The sequence below is a fragment of the Xenopus laevis genome, chromosome 9_10L (assembly GCF_017654675.1).
Source record: "Xenopus laevis strain J_2021 chromosome 9_10L, Xenopus_laevis_v10.1, whole genome shotgun sequence".
NCBI lineage: Eukaryota > Metazoa > Chordata > Amphibia > Anura > Pipidae > Xenopus > Xenopus laevis.
In genome coordinates, this window is record NC_054387.1 from 99,240,790 (window position 1) to 99,268,267 (window position 27,478).

The following is a 27,478-nucleotide window of genomic DNA, read 5'->3' on the forward strand; positions in this document are numbered from 1 at the left end:
ATAAGTCAAGGAAGTTGTCATGAGAAAGAAAGGGGGTTCTCTGATGTTCTTCTGGAAAAAAATAAGAAACAGTTCTCAAATGTTTCCTAACCAGGAGAACATCAGAGCAGCCTCATTTCTTTCTACTGACAACTTCCTTGACTGCTTGGTGGTCAGAATTGTTGGAAACTGACCAGCAGGCGGTGCTGTTGTAAAAAAAAATGATTGTATTAACAGTACCTGTATTCCGTAATATCTTGGAATTGAAAATAAATGAATAAAAAATGAATGTAAATTACAAAAGTGATTAGAATAGCACCCTCATCAAAATTACATTCACTTATTTTAAATGTTTACTTATCTTTTAACATATATTCATTTGGACATGGAAATTGTCCATCTAGTATCATCACATGTTACAAGGACATAACATTTTTAATTTTCCTGCATCAATAAGTCACGTATCACAAGTGACCACTGATTTCTAGCCTTGTTTCCTAATGTATTATATGTGTACGTTGATATTACCACTTATAATTGACTTTTCGGATGCCTGTTCTAGCTTCTTTTTGGAAAAGAACATGTTTGTCTTCTTCTTGAACATATTACGGCAGAAGTCGGGCCGATATGTCTGTGGGCAACTTCTCCAGTCACTGAACATGTTATTCGAGAATATAAATCACGAGACTTCTTTGTGTAAGTACATCCACTTACCATTTATCCTACAAATGATTAAATGCAGATTAAAAATGTACATGATATTATTCAGACACTGGTGATACACATATCTCTGTATGGGCTTGGTGTTGCATCATGGGAATCTAAAACACACTGGGTTTTTATTTTTTTGTTAGTGTATGTAATTACACGCTTAAAAGAAAATCAACTGAATTTTAGGTTCTCATTAACATAACTCCCATGAGCATCCTATACTAAAGATAATCTATAACCATCTATAACAACAATACCACTTTGCAGATGTAAGAATCACTTTATGTTAAATTTTATGGATATATTTGAAGATATATACTGAGCATGCACTCCTTATCCTGGTATAAGAGATATGAAGGCATTAGTCTTTCTACAAAACTAAACATAAATAAGCTTTCATGTACAGGTATTGGATCCGTTATCTGGAAACCCGTTATCCATTAGCTCCGAATTACAAAAAGGCCGTCTCCCATTGACTCCATTTTATACAAATCATCCAAAATTTTAAAAATTATTAATAATAAAACCACTCCTTGTACTTGATCCAAACTAAAATATAATTAATCCTAATTAATGGAAACAAAGCCTATTGGGTTACTTTAATGTTTACATGATTTTCTAGAAGACTTAAGGTATTCAGATCCAAAATACAGAAAAATCTTTTATCCAGAAAAACTCCAGGTTCCGAACATTCTGGATAACTGGTCCCATTCTGTACAGAGATGAACAAAGTAGATTAGAGAGTGGCTTTGAATCTTTCACCTGAACTTCCAGTTCACATATGTGAGTGGAAGAAGCTATTGTTCAAGGGCAAGTCAACCCGAACATAAAAATTTGTCTAATAAATGAAAACACTTTCCAAAAAAGATTTATTTAAAGTTATCAGTGCTTTTAAAGTTATTAGTAAAAAAACAAATGCTGTTGAAAGCAATCTTTGCTTAAAGGAGTGGTTTACCTTCAAGTTAACTTTTATTATGTTAAGGAGTGGCCTATTTTAAGCAACTTTTCAATTGGTCTTCATTATTAAGTTTGTATAGTTTTTTAATTATTTGCCATTCCCCAGCAAAGACAGGTCTGTTAATCACCTGTCTCAGCCACCAGTGCAAAGAACGAAATGGTGCAGACAAACCTTGTTTTTAACACATATACATATAACTTAATAAAACATATGAAAATTGTAATGACTGTAAACTGCCAAGTTGCTTAGAATTGGGGTTTCTTTTCTTAGGCAAAAAATGGGATGACTTTCCCTTTAAAATAACTGACTGAGACCACTGCATCCAATTATTAAAGTATAAAAACTGTTGATGTTTTTAGGTAGTGCACATTCCCAACATTTTGAAGATATTAAATGTATGTTGAACATAAGTTTATTGTGAACTGTAAAGAAAACATGGGCTTTAATAATGCAAATCTTGTCTACCATAGGGATGCTAACATGTTGCTTTACCTTTGATTGGATGTTTAAGGGTATTTCTGACTGATTTTTAATTTGTACTTCTTTTTCCAACAGACTATCTACTCTCTAATAACCACGTGAACTCAATCATCGTCCACAAATTTGACTTTTCTGATGAAGAGATTATGGGTTATTATATTTGCTTTCTAAAAACCCTTTCTGTGAAACTTAACAATCACACAGTTCATTTCTTTTACAATGAGGTACGTAATTCTCTAATATGAAAATATGTATTAATGTGTCTTTTTCTGTATGTAGGTCTTAAAAATAAAGCAAAAAACATAGTTAAAGCCCATCTCAATGGGGAGAAAAACAGAAATGTTTGTGAAATTACAGGTGACTGCCCCTCTTCTTAGAGCATAATATCTGGGATTATTTTGGACTATTTGGATATGACTACCCTGCATCCTGTCAAGCCACCCATCAGGTGTAAAATTTAAAAAATAAAATGTTATAAACAGGTTATTAGGAGATGCCCAGCAATAGGTGAACTACAACACTTTACCATTGGTTTCAGTGGAAATGAATTAGATTTCAGTGGAAATGAATTAGATATTGTAAGATATTGTAAGTCCATATGATGGAACCTAAAAGATGTCTTGGCAAAGCAGTCTGACTGCCCGTTGGGCCAACCCAAACTATTATACCATATAGTGGGTGAATCAAGAGGAGGTAGCAATAATAGGTGTACCAACTGTAGGCCCCCAAATGTGGTCATCGTGGGTCATACCTAATATATGTGGTTCCATTCATGAACAGGAGCAGAACAAGTGGTCGGCAAAAGCAAGTATAGAGGAAAGGTAAGTTTGCTGTATAATGGGACCACAAAGGAGTTCTGTAGATTCACTTGCTTATAGACCCAAACATGACAAAAACATATAAAACAAGTATAGTCCGTTCCATTAAGCATTAGTATCGGACACTTATAAATAATAAAACAGCTAAAGCAATACCACAAAAAAGTAAAGCAAGTATTCTATGATGTTGGCAATGATTCATATATGGAAACAGTCTTTGAATTGTACATATTAATTCAAGTCCAAGTTCATGATAGGCTAGTGTTCTGGGAGTCCCAAAGTTGTTTAGATAAATACAGATAAAGGCTCAGTTCATGCCCCTAGGGAAAATGGTGTCCATTTTTTGTATCCACTGTTTAAAGTTTCAAAATTTCCAAATTTTTTATCCCATAAGAGAGGGGAACATGGCCTAAAATCATGTGACGGAATGGGGGTAGCAGGTGTCCGGCTACGAAAAACTGTTACGAAAAATGTAAGCTGGTGTTTACAAATCGAGGGCGGTCTGTATTGATCATCTGTGTTTATTCAGCCTCGGTTTTTTTTTTTTTTTTAAAAACATTTAAAGACTGTAAGTAAAGGAACCCCTGGAGATAAATATTGGGTACTGCAAGTAGTAGTAGTAGTGCTCGTGTGCCAGTCTTTGAAAAGTATGTCTGGAGAGAAATAGATAGGCTCACCATATGGGGGATTTACCTTGACTTGGTATGGTGGTTTACCAATTTTATTGTCATACGTTTGTAACAGAAAAGCCCTGTTTTTAAAATCACATGCACTTGCATAGATAGTAAATTAATTATGAAACAGATGACCAGGGAATGTGCGTTGATCCGTTCCCTGTCTTTTTTTGTATGCTTGTAGCCTATTAAGCCAGATCAGCCGCAGACCCCTGCATTTCCGGACTGCACATTTGGACTGTACTCAGTCTTGGCAATGGCTAAACCACTATGGTGCAACACTTATTATCCCCTTGTAAGCCCTAGATTGTAAGATCTGTGGGGCAGGTTCTTCTGCCTCTTATGTCTCTTAACAATTAGCACTTAACTATATGCAATTACATTTAATTTTATTTATTCTTGTGTTTTAACTTATCTGCTTTATTAATGTATTGATGAATGTACTGCACTGCTGATCTGCATGTATATATGTACACATACAGATATACTACTGGACCTCATTGTGCTACCTTTCCCAGCATCCAGATTACTTATTGCACAGGACCACAGGTACAAACTGATTGGTCCCTGTTTGGAGACACTAGGGTATTAAAAAAAACAACCCCCCCCCCCATTTTAAAGCGTATTTTGTTTGGTAATGCAAAAAAAAGAAAATGATTTTTTTCCATCTTCTGCATAGTTTAGTAATAGCTGTATTTCTTTTTCAGCATACCAACGATTTTGCTCTATACACAGAGGCCATTAAATTTTTCAACCATCCAGAGCATATGGTCAGAATTGCAGTGCGTAATATTACTTTAAATATCTACAAAGGTATGTATGCGTTTATATTAAAGCTCTATATATAAATTAATGGGGGCATTTTAAATGAGAGGTCGAGCTTTCACAAAGGCAATTGATGTGTGCCTGGATTTTCTTAAAATATCTACAAACATAAGTGTCTTTGTTCTATATTAAACTGCTGCTTAACTAGATGGGGCTATTAAAGCACTTTATTTGTAAATACAGCAGGAACTTATTCACCCTAAGGGGCAGATTCACTAAAGGGCGAAGTGACTAACGATAGCGAAGATTCGCAAGCATGACGTCATTTTGTTACTTTACCGATTTACTAAGGGGCGCAGGCATAACTTCGCAAGCGAAGGAGATAAACTCTAGCGGTAATTCGCTCCCTTATGCCTGGCAAAGTTGCGCTCTGGCGAAGGGACGTAACTACGCATTTTACTGAACTACGCATTTTACTGAGCGGATTTTACTGAACGTTACCTATTGCGCCAGACTTGCCTTTGCCACCTCAGACCAGGAGAAGTGCAATAGAGTAGATAGGAGTTCCTCAAAAAATAGTTGAAAAATAGTCCCAAAAAACACTGGAGACTTTTCATTTTTTAGGGTGATAGGCTAGAAAATATCATAAATTTTTTCTGGGGTACCCGGCTTCTCCCCTACATTTTTTAACATATGGCACATAAACTATACACTGGGATCATGTGTAGGGCATTATAACAACTCTATTTTCTTTATTAAGGTTTCCCGGGCTTGTGTAGTGTAATGTATCTGCTGCAACATATATGTCCATTCAACTTTAACTTCCCGCCATATGCAAATTAGCCAACACTAGCGCAACTTCGCTTCGCTTGCCACAGTAACGCTAGCACTACTTTGCCATCGTTTGGCACCCTGGACGCAAATTCGGATTTTAGTGAATTAGCATTGTCCGGACAAATTTACGCCTGGCGAAGTGTTGCGATGTGAGCGAAGTGGACGCTAGCGCAAATTCGGTGCTTAGTGAATATACCCCTAAACTGGGAAACAGAGCTTTGTTTTTTCCTCAAAACTGTGAACTGCAATATCATAGCTGTACAGCAGAGGGCACTGTTGTATTATATTAATATTTTGCAGCAATCTCTGCAGATTTGTGAACTGAAACTAGACAGGTTTGTTGTGCCAAGTCTCTCTGTTGTGTTGCCTCATATATATAAAAAAATAAATATACATGCTCGTACAAAGGTCTTACCTGAATGTAAGCTAATATCTGCTCATGCCTCAAAAATCACTTATATTTTTCTAATGCATGTCTATTACTTGTGAGCAAATTGCATTTCTTTCCTTTTGTACAGTGCTGAAACTATGGATCGGTTCTATAAAACTGGATGTCTTCCAGTAATAGCTTTCAGTGTCCCTGAAACCTATTGTGCATAAATAGTTGTAACATGGTTAAAAAACTAGGCCTTTATTACAAAAAGTCATTATATGTTCTTTTATAAAAGACTGGCAAAAACAAATGTTCTGGCCTGTTCGTAGTTTATATTTTCCAGTACTTTTTGCTTCTTCCTATGCTTTCATTTGTGATTTATATTGCTGAAGGGCATCAATCTTCTCTGTTGCTGATCTTATTTACTTTTTTTTTTCTTTCTCTTGCTTCCCTCTATTGCTGACCTTCCCGTGCCATAACAGTGTCATGTAAGTGTTACAAATAATTTCTTACTGCTTTGTTTATGTATTTGTCTTGCAAACATTGGAACTTGCAATTTTAAGTTTGAAAAATTGGGGCAAAAAAAGAAAAACAGTTATTTTTATAACCTCTTGGCATGGACAACCACTGCTTAGAATGCAGAGGTGGTGGTGTTTTTAGCTGTAGGATTTATGACTGTACTTATTGCAGATGCTACATGGACCACAATTCTGTATATTCTTGTTATAGCTGTACCTGTCTGTTCATATGCAATTAATCACTTGTATGTCATGTACATGAAAATTTCACAATATTATAAATACACAAAATACATCAGCGATAGATTGTAACTACTAGATTGGCAGCAAGTGAATCCGCAAGTTGGAAATTCCACTTGTACCCCTTTATCCCGTTTGGCAGTTGCAATATCAGAAAGAAAATATGTTTTGTTTTAATCTACAATTGCATGCAGTGCTGTATGCAAATACAATGGAACCTCAATTTTCCACTCCTGATTTTAAGTTTTCATTGTTGTTTTGTGGTCCCACCTATATTATGCATAATACATCTTTCTGATTTGACATTTTCCTGGATTTTACACCATTTATTTCTGGTCCCCTGAAAATGTAAAATGGGGGTTCTACTGTATATACGAATTGTGTGTGTATGTATGTGTATATGTATATATATATATATTTAATGTGACTGGAGCTGCTCTAGATACAGCTGACTGTGACATAAATGTTTGTCTGTGACCTTTATTTATTTACTTTTTTGAGACGTCGGCTTCGACCTCAAAAAGTAATTAATAGTTGTAACTTTAAAGTGTTCCATTATGCACATCTATGGCTGGCATAAAAGCAAAATGTAAAGTTACATACACATTATAGTTGAATGGTGCACTGTGTTCAAACACACCTTGAGTGCATGTCCTATGGGAAATGTATGGTTTATATGAGGAAATATGTTCATGGAGATGATAATGCAGTTTCAGGTTTTGTTATGTTTCAGACCTCTATTGACAAATATATGAAAAGGTGGTCACGGTGCTTGAATGCCACATAATATAAATGCATAATGAAGTTGCTGCTAAGTACTAGTTCTCGAGAACTACATTTTTTTAAAAATGGGACCACCTAGAGGTGGATCATAAGCCAGCTATATTATTAGCCGAATGGTAAAACACCATTGGAAGCTTGTAATCTTGTCCATTTTGTTTTGCAGCAAACACTAGATACTGGATAATGTTCCAAGTCATATCTACAGGCTGCTTAGTTGTGGCTGTTACATTTTAATAGGAGAAAGTGAATAAAATGAGCAAATAGTGTATCCATTTACAGTATGCGCTATAAACTTTAAACATGTTGCCGACCTTACAATCACACAGTGTAGGAAGATAACCCCAGTGTCGGACTGGGGGGCCCGGGGCCCACCGGGACTTTTGTCAAGGGCCCCCCTTGCTGAGCCGCACTTTACCGTGCAGTGCGCTCCTTTCCTTCTGTGCGGTGCTGGTGCGCATGCGCAGACGGTGCGGTGCTGGCGCGCATGCGCAGACGGCACGGCGCTCCGGCTTTTTTTTTTATTTTAAATAACACGATTGGGGGTCTGGCCCGGCGGGGGCCCATGACGGGTCGGGGCCCACCGGGCCAGTCCGACCCTGGATAACCCCATTAGGTTAATTGAACTGGTCCGACAAACATTGTATCATTATCTGCCTCAATAATGGGCGATTTTGTAAAATGCAAACTTTCAGATAATTGAAGCAATTTGCCTGTCTTTACTGATTCTTGTTTTTGCTTTAGTCAACAACCAGCCGATGTTGCACTATATTAGAGATAAAACAGCCGTGCCCTATTTTTCCAATCTGGTTTGGTTCATTGGAATACATGTCATTGAGCTCGACAAGTGTGTGCAAACTGATGAAGAGTAAGTACCTTTAATGACCTTCTTATGTCTAGCATTGATGAAAATGTTCAATATAATGTCTAACTCTATGAATCTTTATATAACAAGGACGTTGGTGGCTGATAATACTGGATATTGACACCTTAATTTTTCCAGGTGGTGGGATTTGAGACGTTTACCCTTAAAGGGGTGGTTCACCTTTACGTTAACTTTTAGTATGTTATAGAATGGCTAAGGGTAAGCAACTTTTCAATTGGTCTTCATTATTTATTTTCTATAGATTTACATTATTTGTCTCTTCCTTCGGACTTCTTCCAGCTTTCAAATTGAGGTCATTGACCCCATCTAAAAAACAAATGTTTTGTAAAGCTACAGATTTATTGTTATTGCTATTTTTTATTACTCCTCTTTCTGTTTGGGTCTTCTTCTATACATCTTGCAGTGTCTTATTCAAATCAGTGCAATGGTTTGCAAGGGTAATTTGGATCCTAGCAACCAGGTGGCTGAAATTGCAAACTAGAGTGCTTCTGAATAAAAAGCGAAATAACTCAAAAACCACAAAAATGTAAAAATGAAATAGTCTCAGAATATCAAGCTTTACATCGTACTAAAATTAACTCACAGGTGAACGACACCTTTAAAAATCTTTATTGACTTTATAGCTAAAAAAAACAAGGGAACTATTGATTGCATCAGACATACTGTATTGCACTGACTTCTTAGGAAATAAGCAGTAGCCATTTGCTGACCTGCTTCCTGTGGCAGTTGATGAAAGCCTGTGTCACCAGAGACATTTTATCATGGTTGTCCCTTGGTGAAACTCAATGTTGTTAAAGGAAACAAAAATAAAAAAAATAGCTTGAAATGCTGTATTTTATAAAATGATTTTTCTGTGCAAACCAAAAGGCTGGTAAAGATCCAGGCCTTCAGATTTGTCACAGGAACTGGCCATCTTCTGATCCCGTGTCACTGCCTACGCTACTTATCATGCCGAGTACAATTATTTATGCCAGAAAAATTGTGTAAAAAGTACTGTAAGCAAATTTATAAAGGGGTGTGATTTCTTTCTTTATTTTTATGGTGTAAACCATTCAAGTCCAAGGAGTGAGTAAATGGTGATGAATGAGATTTAAGCAGCCACTGCTTTTGATGGAATTTAAAAAGGAAAACTTTTATTCCAAAAATGAATACACAGCTTAATAAATATGCAGTTTACATGGTCATGCCTGGCTAGGCAAGTTTGCCTTTTTGATATTCTATATAGTGTGCCTTATTGAGATCTTTAGTTTAGGCGTTTTCAGAAATCATCAACACGTAAGTAGAAGTTGAAATGCTGCATTTGTCACAGAAGCCGAGTCTACAAAGCGGATTATTAATTCAGAATGCATTGGTTTCTATGCTGCTGTGTAATCTGAATATTCCACATCAGCCCTGAATTTTGATTTATTTAATTTTGTAGAAATACTGTATATTTTCAGGCCCCTAAACTCAAATAACTGACAGCAGCCCAGACCATATGCTTCTGCTTCGAATGGCAAAATATATTTGGGGGGGGCAGTTTATCACTACTAAAGTTATGTAATAGACTTGGGCTGGTACATTCATTGTTGAGCTTTAGTTCTCCTTTAAAACATCTGGGAATACTAGTAGTTGGTGCCCATGCTACTCCATTATGACACACATGACGTGAGATAGAATCGCAGTATCTGATAATCTCTTTACCAGGCCTCGCTGGGGTTGCCACCTGGCCGGTAAAAATGGAGGTTGATCCCAATGTTATTAATAGGGAAAAAATGCAAATATATAGGAAGGCATTTTTTTCCAGAAAAGGTGGCAACCCTAGGCCTCGCCCAGGCTGCCTTTATGACCTCCATTTGATCATTTGAGGGGAACAGGTCAAATATTTGTTAAAGGAAAACTATACCCCCCAAACAATGTAGGTCTCTATAAAAAGATATTGTAAAACCCTGCTTCATGTAAACAAATCATTTTCATAATAATATACTTTTCTAGTAGTGTGTGTCATTGGGTAATCATAAATAGAAAATCGCCATTTTAAAAAATAAGGGCTGCCCCCTGGGATGGTATGATTCACTTTTTAACTGACCACACTCTATCAATGACAGACAGGTGTCGCTGAGAAAGGAAGACTTTCTGTTCAGATTTGTACTATGGGGACAATACATTCACCTTAGTTGGAGCAATGGGTGCATTGCCTGAACTGTACACTTGGGAATTCCACTCTTTGGCACCCTTAGTGGCATCAGAATTTAGTTTTTTCCCCCACAGTTGGTGAAATATGTCTTCCTTCCATTATAGTGGCCTTCTCTTATTGTAGTTGATCCCAAGCATCATTCCCTATTAGACATCATTTTCTTGAGTCATTACCTCATTCATAGCATTCTTGCCTTGCCAAGCCTGGCACGTTTACTTGCCAAACAACTTTTATCATACACCCATAAATATTCATAAAAGCTTGAAATATTCATAAAAGCTTGAAGTTAAAAGTGCATATTCCTGGGAGAACGGCATCCATGTGACCCTTTCCCTTATATATCCTGTAAATGTTGTAGACTGTACCTTAATATCTTTGTGTAAAGTAATGCGAAGCTAAGAAATGTCAATGAAAAACACAACTGAAAAACAGTCTCCTTTAAAACCAAAAAAAAAAAAGAAGTAAGATATGAATCATGCTGCCTTCATGTTGATTTTTTGCTTTATAAACAAGTACTTAATCCTGATGCCTTTAATCTCCTACATTCTCAATGACCAGATGACTGCCTCTTAATTGGATTGCATGAATTATTCACAGCTTCTTCAGGGTCAGCAGCCTTTGTAGGAGCCTCCTAATGTACTAATTGAAACTGTGCTTGTTGTGCTTGAGTGATTGCAGTGGCCATGTAATCCATACTCTGAAACAATCTATTAAAGTGAATGTAATTTGGCTAAATTAATAGGTTACACTGTCGAGTGAGAAAAGCTCGATGGAAAGGAAGTGGCGACAGCTTCTGGCATTTCTTGGGTAGCCTGCATTAAGTGCAGAAATGGCATGGGACTTGGAGGTGTGATCCTATGACATCGATTTTACTAATGATACTAGCTTATCTGTCTGCCTGCCTGCCTGGGTTTTAAAAAATCACCAAGTTTAATGCACAGATTTAATTTTAGATGGCTGAGCTATTACATTAAAGGGACCTGAGGAATGCACATTATAAAGACGTTTTACACCCAATATTTAAATGCTGGCACTTTTGGACTTGATGTGCCACATTACGGAAAGATACGTTTTCCGGAAATCCCCAGGTCCTGAGCATTCTGGATAACAGGCCCCATACCTGTACTATGGAATGGAGCAGTCTGATTGGTGAGATCAGCAGGTCTGTTATTTCTCCTTTAAGTGACTGAAGCTAGAAGCTTAGCACCTTCGAAAACTCCTAGGTACATGCTTAGTTGAATGCTGAAATCTGATTGGTCAGATTGATTAGGGGGACACATTAGATGCTCTGGGTGACCAGTGTTTTGTGAACAAAAAGAAGTTGGCCACCTCCTTTCCGTGAAATGTTTTCCAAAGAAATATATTAGACACTAGTGGTGCATTAATCCATAGCAACTGATCAGCAGATAGCCTTTTCTGATCACCAGTTAAAAATCAAATGACTTATTGGTTGCTATGGGTTACTGCACATGTCCAAAGTGAGTGCTTTTTGTTACATATAGAGGTAGGTATGAGTTTCTAGTGTTGGATTATATCCCATTTTAAGTAGATGGATTAAACATGACTTCAATACACTAATTCATTTCTGCAATTAAAGTACAAATACATATAGCTTAATCTTTACATCTACTTTCAGAAAATTGCACAAGGACAGTGAAAAATTATATGACATGTTTTTGCCCTATGAGTTTGGTTTACTTAAAAACATGGCAACCAACGAGTCCAGTATGAACCCATGTGCCATTTTCTTTAGGGTTCAGATTTCATTTGACTGAATTCTAAGAAAAATAAGATGAGACTTGGCTAATATAGAACTGTGGCTTCAGTGAATCCTTTTATTTTAGGTACTTTATGCGTTTAAAGGACCAGTAACACCATCAAATGAAAATAAAATTAAAATATCTTTTACATTTGAGCAGTTGTCTCTTGATTATCTTCTTATTTAAAATCCAACACTGGTGTATGATCTACCTGTGAAGCAACATGCAACGTTTTGTTGTTACTAATCATTTAAGGCACTAAATTGTGCACATAATAGTAGCATATGCAGCCCTATAGATAACAAAGTAAATGCATTAAGACTTTGTGGTGTTTTTACACTTTTCTAAACAATGATTTTATCTAAACAATGATTTTATATTGTAGACACAGAAACAGGGGTAATCTAAGCAATCTGGTATCACAGCATTTGGACCATCTGAACTACCTGAATGATATTCTCATAATCAACTGCGAGTTTCTCAACGATGTCCTCACAGACCATCTGCTTAACAGACTACTGCTTCCTCTTTATGTATATTCACTGGTAACACAGGATGAGGTAGGACAAACACAATGGCTCAAATAATTTATAATCACCTTTTCTCATATATATATATATATATATATATATCTTGACAAAGGCCCCAGTGAGGGTCGAAACGTCGATCTGTGCAATAATAAATAATTACTTTTTTTGCAAGACCCCTTTTGTGCAACAGCTTTCATTCGATTTATATATATATATATATATATATATATATATATATATATATATATAAATATATATATTGCCCCTTTTGGTATGTGCAAAATGTTGGGGTGACGGTTGCCCTTTAAGACTTGGATGAACAGTTGAGTCCCTTGCATTTGGAATGAAAATAGTAGGGAATAAACAGGTTTAATTGGTATGTTTTGAATTTGTTTTAGCAAAAGAAATAAGATAAAATGCACTCTAATTTCACTTGCTTTGCAATTATTCCTAGCAAACGGGAATTTCACAATAATTTAACAAACAAGGGTTAAAAAGAGGGAAAACAAGGTTTTGAGCTTTATTAAAAGGGACAAAGAGGGAGGAAGAGGTTCATTCTTCTACTTCTGCTGGTAAGGTCCACCTAGAATGTGCCTTGCAAATTCGGTCTCCAATGCTCAAACGGGATATTGTTGATTTCGAGAGAAAGTCCAAAGAAAGACAACTAAGCAGGTAAAGGGCATGGAAATTGTTATGACGAAAGACTGGCCAAGTTGTGGGTGATTATGCTGCAGAAGAGGCACTTAAAGGGGTTGTTCACCTTTCAAACACTTTTTTCAGTTTAGTTGTTTTCAGATTGTTCACCATAAATATTTTTTTTTTTTTTTTTTACTTTTTTTCCAAATTTGAAGCTTCAAGTTTTAATCTTTCTGTCTCTGGTGGTTCAGTCTGGCAGCTCAGTAATTCAGGTGCAGGTTCTTAACTGTTAAAATTTGCCACATTAGTTGATACATTTTTCAGCAGCATCTATGAGATATTCCCAACTATTGTATCAATTCTAACAGTTGCATTAAATGAAACTCAGGGATTCTGCTCAGCAGGGACAAAGATAAGAAATGTATCAACTAATATATCAATTTAGAACAGTTTACAGAGTCAGTGTCTCCCTACCGAGCTGTTTTATAAAGACTAAAAAAGTAATTGAAAAAAAGTCTTTATTTCTGGTGAAAACAGCAACTTAAAGGTGAACAACCCCTTTAAGGGGAGATATAACGGGAGATATAACTATGTATAAATATATAAAGGTTTGTATAATAAACCTGCTAATGCTGTGTTTACCAGTAGCTTTTCCAGTATGTCCAATTGAACTCCATTGATGTGAATCTTTTTTTAAGCTAAGTAAGCTATTATATTACCAATCCTTTCACCATGTTTTCAATATTGCCCATTTAATGAATTTTAGTGGTAAAATGAAGGCTGTACTGGGGTGATTTTTCTCAGCTTGTATTTGAGAGATGAATTAAAAAAAAATGCTAATAAGGGTATCACATCTGTATTATTGTCATCATAATCATGTGTTAAAATAAAGGTCTCAAACATTGTTTTCATTTAAGATGTATACTATAAATCTGTATTAACAAAGTATTGTTTCACTTTAGCCTGGAGATCGCCCAAGAATAAGTCGGCAAGTGTCTCTGTATTTGCTGTCACAGGTATGATCTTTACACGATTTAAAAAAAAAAAAAAAAAAAAAAAAAAAGGTTAATGTTATGATTAAACAAAGGCACTATAACCCTTTTAGTGTCAAGCAGGTAGAGTCAATGTGTTTGCTAAATACTGCCAAACCAACCAGTGACTCTTAGGGGCAACCCTAGGGCACTGCTTGTGTGCCTTCCACTTGTCTAGATCCTCATTGGTTTTTATTAGAAAACTGATGAGAATCTGGTTTTTCAAGCCATTATATAAAGCAGGTGCTCTTTTACAGTCCTGCGCACCCAGGTTCCCCCTGAGTTGGGTCCTGCGCACCCCGGTTCCCCCTGAGTTGGGTAACCTTGATTGATTCCATGTTTAACAGCTGGGAAGTGAGCAGACAGTGATTTCTTCAGGGTAAGCACTGAAATATATTTTTAGGATTTTGTTTTATTTTTAAAATCCTTAAAATGTACATAAAACTTCAGTTAATGTGTCCATCCATTGTCTACTCTACTCTAGCGGATTTATACAAATGAAGAATAAGATGAGGGAGGACCAACCATCCTCATTAATTGATGCTTGTACTTCCAGGATTTGTATTTGTTGGTGCTTCCTTGCGTAAATAAAGGCTCTGAAATGTATAGTTCTTTTAGTGGTGCTCTAACATTCTTTTAGTAGTGCTGCAGCATCTAATTTTCATGAATGAAATCCGCCTGACACTAGTGGTGACAAATGGGTATAATCCTGGAAACTTGCACTGCTGTCGTGCCATGGGCCTTACAACTAAAAATAATTGCTTTTGCCTCAGGCCTAGCTTTCCTATACTACAATACAGCAGATGAATTTAACCCTGTTAAGCCTGTACCCGTCAATCGTCAACAAATATACAGTAATATGCAGGTATATATTTTTAATAATATTCATGCCCACTCCTTAACCCTTAACAAAGGGGACGTTATTGATCTTTGGATTACTGGAATGGCTTTCAGCATTTGGAGTTCATCCCATTCAGAGCTTTGCTTTAAAATAAATAAATGTGCATCGTCCTGACGCCCTCCAGGCATTTAAGTTTATACACGAATTGACCTAATAAACCTCTGAAGAAGCAATGCTTGCTGGCAAATTAGGGCTTTCTAATAGATCAGCTGAATAATGCACTCAGAGACAAACCAAACCTCTTTTAAAAAGAAGCCTTGAGAAACTGGGATAATAAAAAGAAAAACAACTTGACTGCAGTCTCCTTAATTTGTCCTTGGCTGGAAGCTACTGTACTTGGATTTATGTCAGATATTTTAGCAAAGATTTGGTATGCTGTTTTCCATCATTAATCATTCTAATGTCTACTTTTGGTAAAGTACAAAAATACCTGCCCTTCCTCTTACTCCTCCTTACTTTACTTCCTTCATTGCAGTTTTAACATCAGTTTGTCCTTTCCCTCTTGTGTCACAAGTAGTGTTTTTTTTTGTTGTTAAAGACATTTGCAGTAAATGTGTATCTATGTTGCCAAAAAACTCTGACATAGGAACACCTTTTATTGATATGCAACCTTTAATAATCAATGGGTTTAGTTTGACCAGGGCACTCCATCTATGTGGAGTTAAAATATATATATATATATATATATATATATATATATCTATATATCTATATCTATATATATCTATATATATCTATATCTATATATATATATCTATGTGGAGTTAATATATATACAGTATATGGATAAAAATTATGTATAAAACAAACGATGGTGAGGACCCTTTTTACCTGCACTTGCATTTCTAAATTAGCGCTAGAATGCAGACACTTTGTGCAGTCTGTAGATATGCATAGAACAGACTACTGGGGTAAATGTAATCTTGAGGGTCACTCAAGATTAATTTCTGTTTAAGAAAAAAATATTATAGGGGTTGTCCTCCTTTAAATTAACTATTAGTATGATATATAGAGAGTGATATTCTAAGACAATTTGCAATTGACTTTCATTTATTATTTGTGTTTTTTTGAGTTGTTGTAGCTTTTTGTTCAGCAGCTCTTCAGTTTGCAATCTCAGCAATCTGGTTTCTAGGGTCCAAATTACCCTAGCAACAATGCTTTGATTTTAATAAGAAACTGGAATAGGAGAGAACCTTAATAGAAAGATGAGTACTAAAAAGTAGCAATAAAAATGAATATGTAGCTGTTATATATATTAACTTCCTTATTCTGTTTTCCTCAAATTTAGGTCTTTTTAACCATCCACTATGCACCTTTAGTCGACTCTCTCGCTGATGTGATATTAAACGGAGACCTTTCAGTGTTTTCATCTAAAGCAGAGCTTGATGCTAAGCGAATTTCTGTAAGTCACCATTTCTGTGATTCTATTAATGCATTTTGATACTTGCCAAATTTGATTAGTACTCACAAATGACTGATGATAAAAAAAACATTTTACATGTTTGATTTCCTGTGGGATTTGCTCAGTTCCCCAAAGTCCTTTCTAGGTGAGGGTATTTCCTACTGACAAATATCTCCTTAAATTTGATTACATTACTGCTAAGGCAGTTAAGCGCTTATGAGTAATGATATAATGGTTATACATTTTTTTTGTCAAGTGCTAATTATAATGGACCCCCTCAAATATAAAATAATTTAAAGAAAAGAAGCAGCACTGTAGAATACAATAAGATTAATTTATTCAGCCATTTTTAATGTTAGTTACAAGTTCAAGTCATGGGTTTTAGCTATACCCTTTGCATCATTGCATCATTAATGGCTAAATAAATGAGCGTCTTACACTCTGTATTATACTCTTCTGTACCCAAAAAAAATTCAATCAACTTATTCCATAACCTGTTAAATTCACAACACTATTATCAACAGTAGATACTTTAGTAGTAAATTATTTAACAGCACAAGGTTACAAGAAATGAGGCTTTAAACCTCACTCCCCTAGGCTTCCTGTTGGTTTGCCCTCTATAGTTTCCCCTGGAAATTCTGTCTGCCCACCCCTGAGATTTTGTGTGAATATCTGCCATCAACGACTTCCTGTATGTACCCTTAATAACTTCCTTTCTCTCTCTGTGTTCTCCATCCCACACTCTTCCTGTCTATGGGAAGGTTCTCCATCTTTGTCTCTCTATTTCTTTCTTTTTTTTGTTTTTACAACTTCTTTCTGTGGATAATTCTAATAATATTTCTTATGTGTATGAAAGTGCATGTGTGTGTAATTGCAATATAGCATGTTCAGTTATCTTGTCATTGTGTTAAATGCTGTGTTAAAACAAAATGATCCAAAAATCCAGCACTTTAACTTCCGGGTATTCTCAATCAGAGGGATGAATTTGATCTACTAACTTTATGTTAGCCTACAGTAATTGTGCAGGCATGGAAGATCATTTAGCAATTTGCACCTCGGCAGCCAATCTAATTTTTGCTTTCATTGTTCTCCGTGCAACCGACTGAAAAAGCTTATTTCCGATTGGTTGCTGTGAGTTACTGCCATGGTGCAAATTTGATCAGTGTTGATAAATAAAGCCCCTCTGTGCCGTTGCCTGCTGTTTGATTCTCCAATAAGTTTATGTAATTCGATTTCCGTCTCTACTAGTTCAGTGGAAGCACAATCTTCATTCCTGTATTCCAAGCCCATGAAAGGTTGAAACTTCTCTTCTGATGAAAGATAATGCAGTTTCACTGATAAGATAAAATTAAAGTGTTACCTTGTGGTAAAGAGTTCTCAGAAGTACAAATATTGCACTGCTCACTTCCTCGAAATGTCTCACTCAACTTCTGCAACTGCTGTTTTTTTTAGCAAATGAATAACTTCTACCAGTATACAGGGCTGCATTTTAACATAGTTGTGGAGCCACATCATGCCTGGTAATCCATAAGATACTTTGCCGTTAAAATTGACCACTGTCAAACTTTGGAGGGTTCTGGTGCATGAGTAAAAAACATATGTTTATTTGGCAGCTGTCACCATAGATGTATCTTCTTTCCTGTTGGGTGAGAAAGGTTTCCATCTGCTTCCTGCACAGTACAGATGTGGTTTGGTTTTACCTGCCCAGAGTTTGTCGATGTTATTAACCTACTTTCTCTTTCCCGTAACAAAAAGCTGAATTACTGGTACTGCATTGACTTACTAGCAGAACCAGCACATGTTGAAACCAAAACTTCTGCAGCACAAGCAAAGCAAGAGTTTGCATGAAAAAACTGAAATCAGGAGAAAATGAACTGAGTGATAAATAAATGCAAAATATGTATTTATCCTTTAAGAAATGCAGAAATCTACTTTGAAATCTGAAATATATTGTCTGATTTTTATTTAGATTAGGAATGCACCGTATCCAGGATTCGGTTTGGGATTCGGCCAAGATTCTGCCTTTTTCAGCAAGATTCGGATTCAGCTGAATCCAAGTGCCTGGCTGAACCGAATCCGATAAATTATGTGACATGTTACACAAACAAGGAAGTAAAACATTTTTTTTTACTCACATGCTGCACATGCGCTTCTCTTTCCCCTCTTTTTCCGTAATTTACATATGCAAATTAGAGTTTGGATTCAGTTGGTATTCAGCTGTATCTTTCGGCCGAATCCTACAATAGTGGATTTGGTGCCTCTCTGATTTAGGTGTTTTATTGGAGTCTTGCTTAAGGTTGAATAAAGCAGTGTATAGTGTATGTTGTACAGCCCCTTTTTAATAGAATCGGGTAAATTGTGGTCCATCAACTTTTTGCAACAATACAGACTTTTAAGAGCTGCTTCCAGTAATAGTATGGTTTAAAAAGGAGGGGTAGTGATAATATCTGCTAGTGCACAGATATCACTTTGCAATGAATTACATTATTTTTCCTCAGAATGTCTTTCTTGTAGTGACCTCAGCTGACTGCTTACAGATGGGTGAAAAAGCTTTGCTTCCTGTGTAGCACAGTTTGACAAACTCACAAGTAGATAAGGAATTTGTTTTATGGTTGATAATGGGCATCAACAAAAATGACAGAGGATCACTATCTTTGTATATCTTGTATATACAGTATACTGGCAAGGCTATGGTTGGAGTAAGAACAGTGCCCCACTGCATGTCACTCTTTAGATCAATACATCTCCTATAACTCCCATCATATGAATGGACTTTTCCCAGTCCCCAGTAACATTCTGATTTTTTATCATGCCATCATGATTTGTGGAGAAGAAATTCAGTTTGCATTGTATGGAAGGGACAGAGTTCATGAAAAAATTAATTAAGGGGTGAGAACTGAATAGACTTTGGCCTGTGCGTACAGTGGCAAGAATCGTAGACGGCGGATGACAGGTGAAAGGCCTGTGACAAATTCACACTGCTCAGCAAGTCTTTTCACTGTCGGTTACATGTTGGCCTTGCTGTGGCATTACATTTTCACTACTTTATTTGACGTGGCAGGATGTTTTTGAGGAAGTCTTTTTGCCTGTACTGTTAATTTTCTCTCGTGAAATTATTATGTGTTTGTGAAAGCTATGGGCGGCACTACGTGTTAAGATACACAGCCACAAACAAGCCGTTCCCACAGTATGTGCCAGCTAGTTAGCTAGGTTAAGCTTTCCTGAGCAACATGACATATAATTAATGACATACTACAATTTAAATACCAGTACTACCTACATGACTGAGAATACATTTTTTACTGAACTAATAAACATGCAAATTGATCACACTGATGACATCACAGGAATATGCTACAGTCACGGTGCTGTTTATCTTTCAATTCATATAGTACTGACCTAATACGTGGGGTCTTATAAAGAACATTCACCATGCACATCAGTCTCTGCTTCCCTGGAAATTATGATTTATTGATCCCACCACACACAAACACTTGGAACAGTTTGATCAGGAATCCATTAACCTGTATATGTACAGTATAAGGTGTGAAAAAAACAACCATTGGGCTTAATCCTAGATATACATGAGGATAGCACACTCCTTGTAGTGTAGATAATGAAACACTTGTGCCCCAGCACTACTAAACAGCAGCTAACCACATTAGTAGCCAACATCCATCCATATAGACATGGGGCACATTTAAACGAAAACTATACCCCCAAAATGCAATGAGCAACAGATCGTTTATATAAAATTAAGTGGCATATTAAAGAATCTTGTCATACCGATAAATATATTTAAGTAGATATTGACCTTTTACATCTCTTGCCTCAAACCACCAATCATGATGGTCCCTGTGCTGCCTCAGAGATCACCTGACCAGAAATACTACAACTGTAACAGGAAGAAGTGTGGAAGCAAAAGACAGAACTCTGTCTGTTAATTGGCTCGTGACCTAACCTGTATAGTTTGTTTGGTATGTTTGTGTGCACAGTGAACCATACAATCCCAGGGGGCTGTCTTTATTTTTTAAAATGGCAATTTTCTATTTATGATTACCCAATGGCACATACTACAAATAAGTATATTATTATGAAAATGGTTTATATACATGAAGCAGGGTTTTACATATGAGCTCTTTTAAACAATATATCTTTATAGAGACCTACATTGTTTGAGAGGTATAGTTTTCCTTTAAATTTGCTTCAGACTGCCATGCACAATAGCCTTATGGAAAGCACAGGACCGAGAGAGAAAGAAATAAACATATATTTTGAAAAAAAAAATATATAAAGGTATGGGACCTATTAAATAGAATACACAGGACCTTGGGTTATCCCGATAACAGATCTTTCCGTAATTTGGATCTTCGTACCTTAAGTCTACTAGAAAATAATGAAACTATAAAATATACCCAACAAGCTGGTTTTCCTTCCAACAAGTACAAGGTAAAGGTTTTATTATTACAGAGAAAAAGGAAATCAATTTAAAAAATTTGGATTATTTAAATAAAATGGAGTCTAGGGGAGACTGCCTTTCCAGACAATTGATGCTTTAAATTCATATGTAACATATTCAGACTCCGAAAAGCATATAGAAATTTCTACCACCCCCAAAAAATTGTATACTTGAAAATATTTTTGGAACATGTTGGTTTTTGACAACCAAGTTATAAAGTAATGTGCAGCTGAGCTTGGCAGACCATTGCTTTCCTCTCCAGGCAACTGGAATCTGGCATTATTTGACTGATCAGAGAAAGCAATTCTTTTACTTCCTTTATTTTTTAAAATCAAGAGCTTATTGATGCAAAGGAATACTCTTTCATTGACTTTAACATTGTGAACTGGATCAAATGCTTACTGCCTCTGTATTTATTATGTATTTACCCTGGTTCATTGTGTTTTACATGTCTTCATCTAGAGATGGGGCCTCCTAAAAGGCAAAGCATGCTAAAAAAATATCCATGTCTTTCTTGCTCTTTAAGAAATGCTCCCAGATTGCTGCAGGAAACCATTTTTACTGTATAAAAAGACTGATATTTTTTGATGTGTTTAGTGAAATATGAGCTTGCTCACTGTGGATTTTAGGATTGAGCATTAACTGTGATAGACAAGTTGTTCCTTCTAAAAAAACAAGAAGCACTACCTTAGTCTTTTGACTAATATACATTTCCAAAACTTTACAATGTCTCACATGTTGATAACCGACAATTTTGAATGTTTTTTGTATGTTAAACCTGTAAGAAGCTGCTACAAAATAGTGGAATTTCTACTTTTACTTGGCAGGCAGAATCTAGTGTCAGATGCTTTATAAAACCACAAGAGACACTGGAGAAATCCCTAGAAATCAACCGTCAGAGGGGGAAGAAAAAACTGCAAAAGAGGCCCAATTACAAAAATGTTGGAGAGGAGGAAGAAGAAGGAGACAAAGGGTCAGAAGAGATATCAGAAGATCCAGACAAGGCTAAGGGTACAGAGAGTAGTTCAAAAGGCACAAAGACAAGCGGAGAAACTGAAGGTGAGATAACACAAGTAACAGGTGTCTGTGGGGCATGCTTAGTGCTGGGATGGCAAGTCATGTTTTGTTTTTGTGAAGCCAATTTGGAAAAACCGCACACCTCACAAACCCCAACAGAGTTACCTGGTGCTCAGTGATGGGGCAACCACCCAGTCAAGGTACGTAGAAGGATCACCGGCACACAGGAGTTTAGTTAAGCAGGGCACGCCCTTGCAATTATATTGAATGCACTGCATTCTTTGTACTCTTTGATTTGTGCAAGGCTACCAAATCCAAGAGGACATTCATCCATTGTTGAATTCTAATGTTTTTTGCAGCTCTGGAGTGTTGAACAAATTGGTTAAAAAATTTAGAAATGATTTATGCTAAAGTGATTCAAACAGAAATGCTTAGGCAATAAAGCATTTTTGTAAAAATAAGAAACAAGTAGCATTTTTACCAAGCACAACTGGATTTCAAGCAGAAAAATATTAGCTCCAAATATATATTCAATTTACATTGTTTATCATAAATATATGAGAATGGTGAACTAACTATGTAAATTTCAGAAGTGTGAGTGCAATGTTTTACTTCCAAATATAAAGAATGTTGTAGTTGTATCTATATAATCAACCATTTAGGTTAGGTATTAATAAAATTTCCTTTAGATACTTCTCTGCCAACAAAATATCTATATTATGCATAAACATACTCTGTTACTTGAGAACCCTTGGCTTAATCACAGGAAATTACCCCCATTTGCAGTTTCCCACAGTTAAGCCAGATTCCCAAAAGTAATAAGTTTTACTTGCAGCAATTATATTTTTATGCCATGGAAAGTTTTTTTGGAGATTTGCGTTTTGTTAGCGAAGATTAAAATGTGGGAGACAAATATACCCGTGTGCCAGAAAACTGCATAGATGAATATGCACTGTATAAACTACAGCTGCCATACAACACTTCTAAAATTCACTTTTCTGTTGTCTCAGAAATTGAGATGGTGATCATGGAACGGTCGAAATCAGCAGAGAAATCTGCTGTAACAGAAGAAAACACTACAGATGAAGAAAAAAGTGCAGCTGCAGCTGGAGCGGAGGCCTGTCAGAACAGGTAAAGTGTTCAGACGCCAATTATAAGTTAAAGAACAGCACAAGATTTCAGGCGTCAAGTGGATGCTGTTTATTGAGCAATCAGTATAATATTTTGGCTTTTGTTACACTGGAGTGTTAAACAACAGTTCACAGATGGAGCAGTATATGTGAAAAATGTGTCAAAGTGTGCAAATCTGCAACTAAGCAAGCTCAAGAGATCTTGTGGTCATCTCCAAATTGCTCACTGGACCTCTCCAATTGACTTATACAGCAATTCAGCAGGTTTTAGGTGGCGAATAGTCCAATTTGAATTCTTAAATGGCCAGAGTATGATTAATCTCAAATCGAGTTTGGATAATTCCCTAGTAGAATTTGACAGTTTTGACCATAAAAAAATTTGAATTCGAATTTTCAATTGACCCTTAATAAATCTGCCCCTTAATGTTGTCATTGATTCCAGCGAAGGCACCTGTGTAATACTAAGTGCCACTGTGGTTACAGATGCAAGTTTTTCTTTGCAAGTGAAGTGCCATTTGCAATGCACAACCTGTATCAGAAAGGGCACAATTTATACTCTTGGGTGCATACTTTGGTTATTGTTTATAGTTGTGTATGTTCTTCACGCCATTGCAACAGTGTGGTCCAGGGGTGATCCTGGCCCCTCTGCTGCCTGAGGCAGCAGCAGTTGCTGCTGCCCCCCCTCCCCCGGAAATTTGCTCTTAAAGAACCAGGAGCAGCATTTTTGCTGCCCCTGGTACCTAGTGGGGCGCTGCCGCCTGAGGCGACAGCCTCAACTTGCCTCATTGGCGAAGCACCCCTGGTGTGGTCCAAGCCTAAAGGTGTTCTTGACTAAAAGCTGCCTTGTTTTTTTTCTTTCTTTTTTTCCCCCCATGCTTCCCAAATAATTGCCAGAGAAACTGAAGGCATGACCTTTGATTATTGGGTGCATTGCCATCGGGAAAAAAATGGCAGTTTCCTTGTGACTATACAGAGAAGTCCCATAAAACAAATATATGTTCAGTAGTTATTCAGTACGCTTAAAGGAGAAATAAACCTGTGGGGGTTGGGGTTTTTGGGGTTGACTTGCCCTTTAAGCACGATTGAGCTGGATGCTATAAAATATTAATGTTCATTTCATATACTACACAGATTCTAAACCTCAGAAAGGGTCAGTGAATGGGTAGCCTATAATGTAAATCAATCTATTTCTCTAAATATATGTATTTTTTTTTTTTAACAGGCCCTTCCTAGATATGGTTTATAGTAACCTAGAATGCACTGAAGATGATTACTATACACTTTTTGTCTTGTGTCTTCTTTATGCAATGACCCATAACACTGGTAAGTAACTGCAAAACATTTAGAAATACCATAATATGCTATGAAATATTGGCTTGGCGTCAAAGTAAAGTAAATGCAGCCTTGGGAGTATGGGTAAATTTACAGTGAAATGCACAATTCTACTCAAATATTTTGCACATATGAGACATTTTGTTTCAACTGTTCTGTTACAGGGGAATATCACATATCACATCACATATATCAATATAACATCACATTAAATCAGCACAAAAATCTATTTTGCGTCTTGCTCTGCCTAAAAGAATACAATGTACAATCCTGCATATAATTATGCATTTTTCTATGCATTTAATTTGTAATGCCATATAAATATAAAATAAATCTATTTGAATGCTTTCTGTTTTTTTTATAAGCAATGCCTGTTTAAGCTGCATCATTTCAAAGAAAGTGGATTTTGCTTGCAGGCCTGGAGAGTGCTTGGGACTTTGGGTTGTTTTCTTTTACAGCGAATTATGAGAAACTTGTTTCCTAGATGTTTGTCTCATTTGATAACTGTCTCAGGCCCTTTCCTGATAAACAATGGCTTATAAGTAATCTTTTGATTAACTGTTTTTATTTCTTGCTTTCTGTTATTATTTTATGAGTTCTGTAATCAGTACCCTGTTTGTCATTATCATTTATCTAGTTATTTAACTAGTCTGTTTGCTTTTAATTCACTCTCCCCATGGTCATCTTGACCTGTATTTTCTTAAAGTACCGAGTGAACTGTGACTTTGACCCGTTTTTAGAATGTGTCTCAGTGGCGTAATTAGATGTTATTGGGCCCCACAGCAAATTAATTTTAGAGCCCCCTAAATATCCAGAGGTTTTCTGTTTTACCAACATTTATTGAAATGGCACATTAACTAGGGCCTCATGGGGCTCTCTATAACTCCTCGTCCCCCCTTCAGCCGCAGGGTCTGCTTTTTATATAATTACCACCCTGATGTGTCTCACTTTGGTTTCTTGGAATTCTGCTGCATGTGGCTTTTATGCTTTTTGTTGATAGCTCTAATTTTTGCAATTCATCTTCTAGCACAGTGTCATCGGATGACAAAAAAGAGACAGCAATTTCTGTTAATGACATAGCTAGACTTAAAGGAAAACTAAACCCCCAAAATGAATACTTAAGCAACAGATAGTTTCTATCAAATTATGTGGCATATTAAAGAATCGTATCAAACTGGAATATACGTAAATATTGCCCTTTTACATCTATTGCCTCGAAACTCCATTTCATGATGGTCTGTGTGCTGCCTCAGAGATCACCTGACCAGAAATACTACAACTCTTAACTGTAACAGGAAGAAGTGTGGAAGCAAAAGACACAACTCTGTCTGTTATTTGGCTCATGTATGGTATGTTTGTGTGCACCGTGAATCATACGATCCCAGGGGGTTACACTTATTTTTCAAAATGCCAATTTCCTATGTATGATTACCTGATGGCACATACTACTAGAAAAGTATATTATCATGAAAAAAATGTATTTACATGAAGCAGGGTTTTACATGAGCTGTTTTATGCAATATCATTTTATAGAGACTTACATTATTTGAGGGGACAGGACCCCTTGTAAGCATACAGGCTGTTGTTCGGAAAATAAATATTGTTGCACACAGTATGTATTTGGTCATGTTTTAGTATACATTTAAAGGAGAAGGAAAGTTATAGTCACCTCAGGCTGCCAAACATTGGGCAACCCAGTGATTCCAATAGCTTACCTGATACCCTGAACCAATGTTCCTGTTAGCAGAAAACTGCACCAACACACGGGTACTATTATGTGAGCACAATGATGCTTCTTCTGAATCTTTATCTTTATTTATTGCCCTTGTCAATACTCTTTCAGTAGAGTTCTTAAAGTCCTTAAAGTTTTCACTCAGTTGTGCATGCGCACCCGGCACAAACAAGGAAGATATGGTTTTTGTTCAAAATCTGCTTCGTGAGCACTGAGAGATGTATGCAGATTCTGTCAATGCTTCTGTGAATGTGAGCTAGATAGGGGTAGGTTGGCATTTTTTTCTACCATATATTTATTTTGCCAGTGAAAGAAAACACCAGGTGTGACATTTGCTCCTGTTCTAGTGACGATCAGCCAATGAAAATTTCGGTTTGCAAGCAAATATTTGCTAATTGAGTCTAAAGCAAATGTGCCCATTATTTCCTCACCCCATCTCAAAATAGTAGGACATTAATTAAAGCTTTGTATGATATCCCAGCCCTGATAAATGAAAAGAGCATGCAAGAGACATTGCTGTTATATATACATAGGTGTTGCCTTTTTAATTTCTTGTCTATATGGAAAACTGCATTGCCCTATTTGCTTCACACCTTCATTCTCTTATTGTTATTATGGTCAAACACACATTTTTCTCCAGCAATGACAAATTGGAATATTGACTGATTCAGCTCCACGGTGCTGAACTTGGAACATTTTGAGCAATATAAGTGGTTTTAAGACTTTGTTGCTGAATCAAAAGATATTATTTCATAACTAGGACAAGAGACATTTATATGATTAGTTCTTTAAAATGTATTTTGATTATATTCTAGGTGACTTTGTTTTAGTTAATTATTTAACTTATTTAGGTCCAGTAGAGGGTTAATGCTCACTATAGCGTCTGCCTTCAGATGTAATAAATCATAGCTCAATTACCACTTCACTTGCTAAACATAACACCCAGTCAGGCGGCATCAATATGCTCTTTCTCTTCCTTTTTCTTGTCAGGTATAAATCCCAGCAAGTTGGAAAGGATCCAACTGTTTGTACAGCCCACACAGGAGAACCGCACCTACAACCATGTGCTAGCTGAAAGGCTTATCAGAATCATGAGCCAAGCAGCTCAGACAGGTATGCACTCTTAGTTTTCAAAATGGATTGAGAACAACTGTATAAGGGGCCAATGCAATACCTGTATCTATAGGAAATTATTTACCTTGTGTAAAAATATAGCATATTAATAGTCACAGCAGAGTTCCATAATCATATAAAGACATGGTGCTGCAGTTCTTTTATACATGTCATGGTGCTTAGAAGTTATTTCTAGTTTTATTACAATTTACAACTGTGATACTGTGGTGACCGAACTGACAT

General features: G+C 36.4%; 1 protein-coding gene across 6 annotated transcripts in view; it reads left to right on the top strand.

Annotated features, from left to right (window-relative positions):
• clec16a.L (C-type lectin domain family 16 member A L homeolog) overlaps positions 1 to 27,478 on the top strand; it is a 130,655-nt gene that overhangs the window by 11,411 nt on the left and 91,766 nt on the right. For 4 of the 6 annotated variants that reach the window (XM_041576983.1, XM_018236297.2, XM_018236298.2 and 1 more), the window contains 12 exons: positions 542 to 675; positions 2,204 to 2,352; positions 4,328 to 4,433; positions 6,075 to 6,080; positions 7,875 to 7,998; positions 12,338 to 12,512; positions 14,081 to 14,134; positions 16,339 to 16,452; positions 21,739 to 21,970; positions 22,939 to 23,059; positions 24,281 to 24,381; positions 27,113 to 27,235. In XM_041576983.1, the coding sequence (XP_041432917.1) occupies positions 542 to 675; positions 2,204 to 2,352; positions 4,328 to 4,433; positions 6,075 to 6,080; positions 7,875 to 7,998; positions 12,338 to 12,512; positions 14,081 to 14,134; positions 16,339 to 16,452; positions 21,739 to 21,970; positions 22,939 to 23,059; positions 24,281 to 24,381; positions 27,113 to 27,235 (1,439 nt within the window). The remainder of the gene's footprint in view (positions 1 to 541; positions 676 to 2,203; positions 2,353 to 4,327; positions 4,434 to 6,074; positions 6,081 to 7,874; positions 7,999 to 12,337; positions 12,513 to 14,080; positions 14,135 to 16,338; positions 16,453 to 21,738; positions 21,971 to 22,938; positions 23,060 to 24,280; positions 24,382 to 27,112; positions 27,236 to 27,478) is intronic. The other 2 variants (XM_041576982.1, XM_041576984.1) reach the window with 1 other exon arrangement.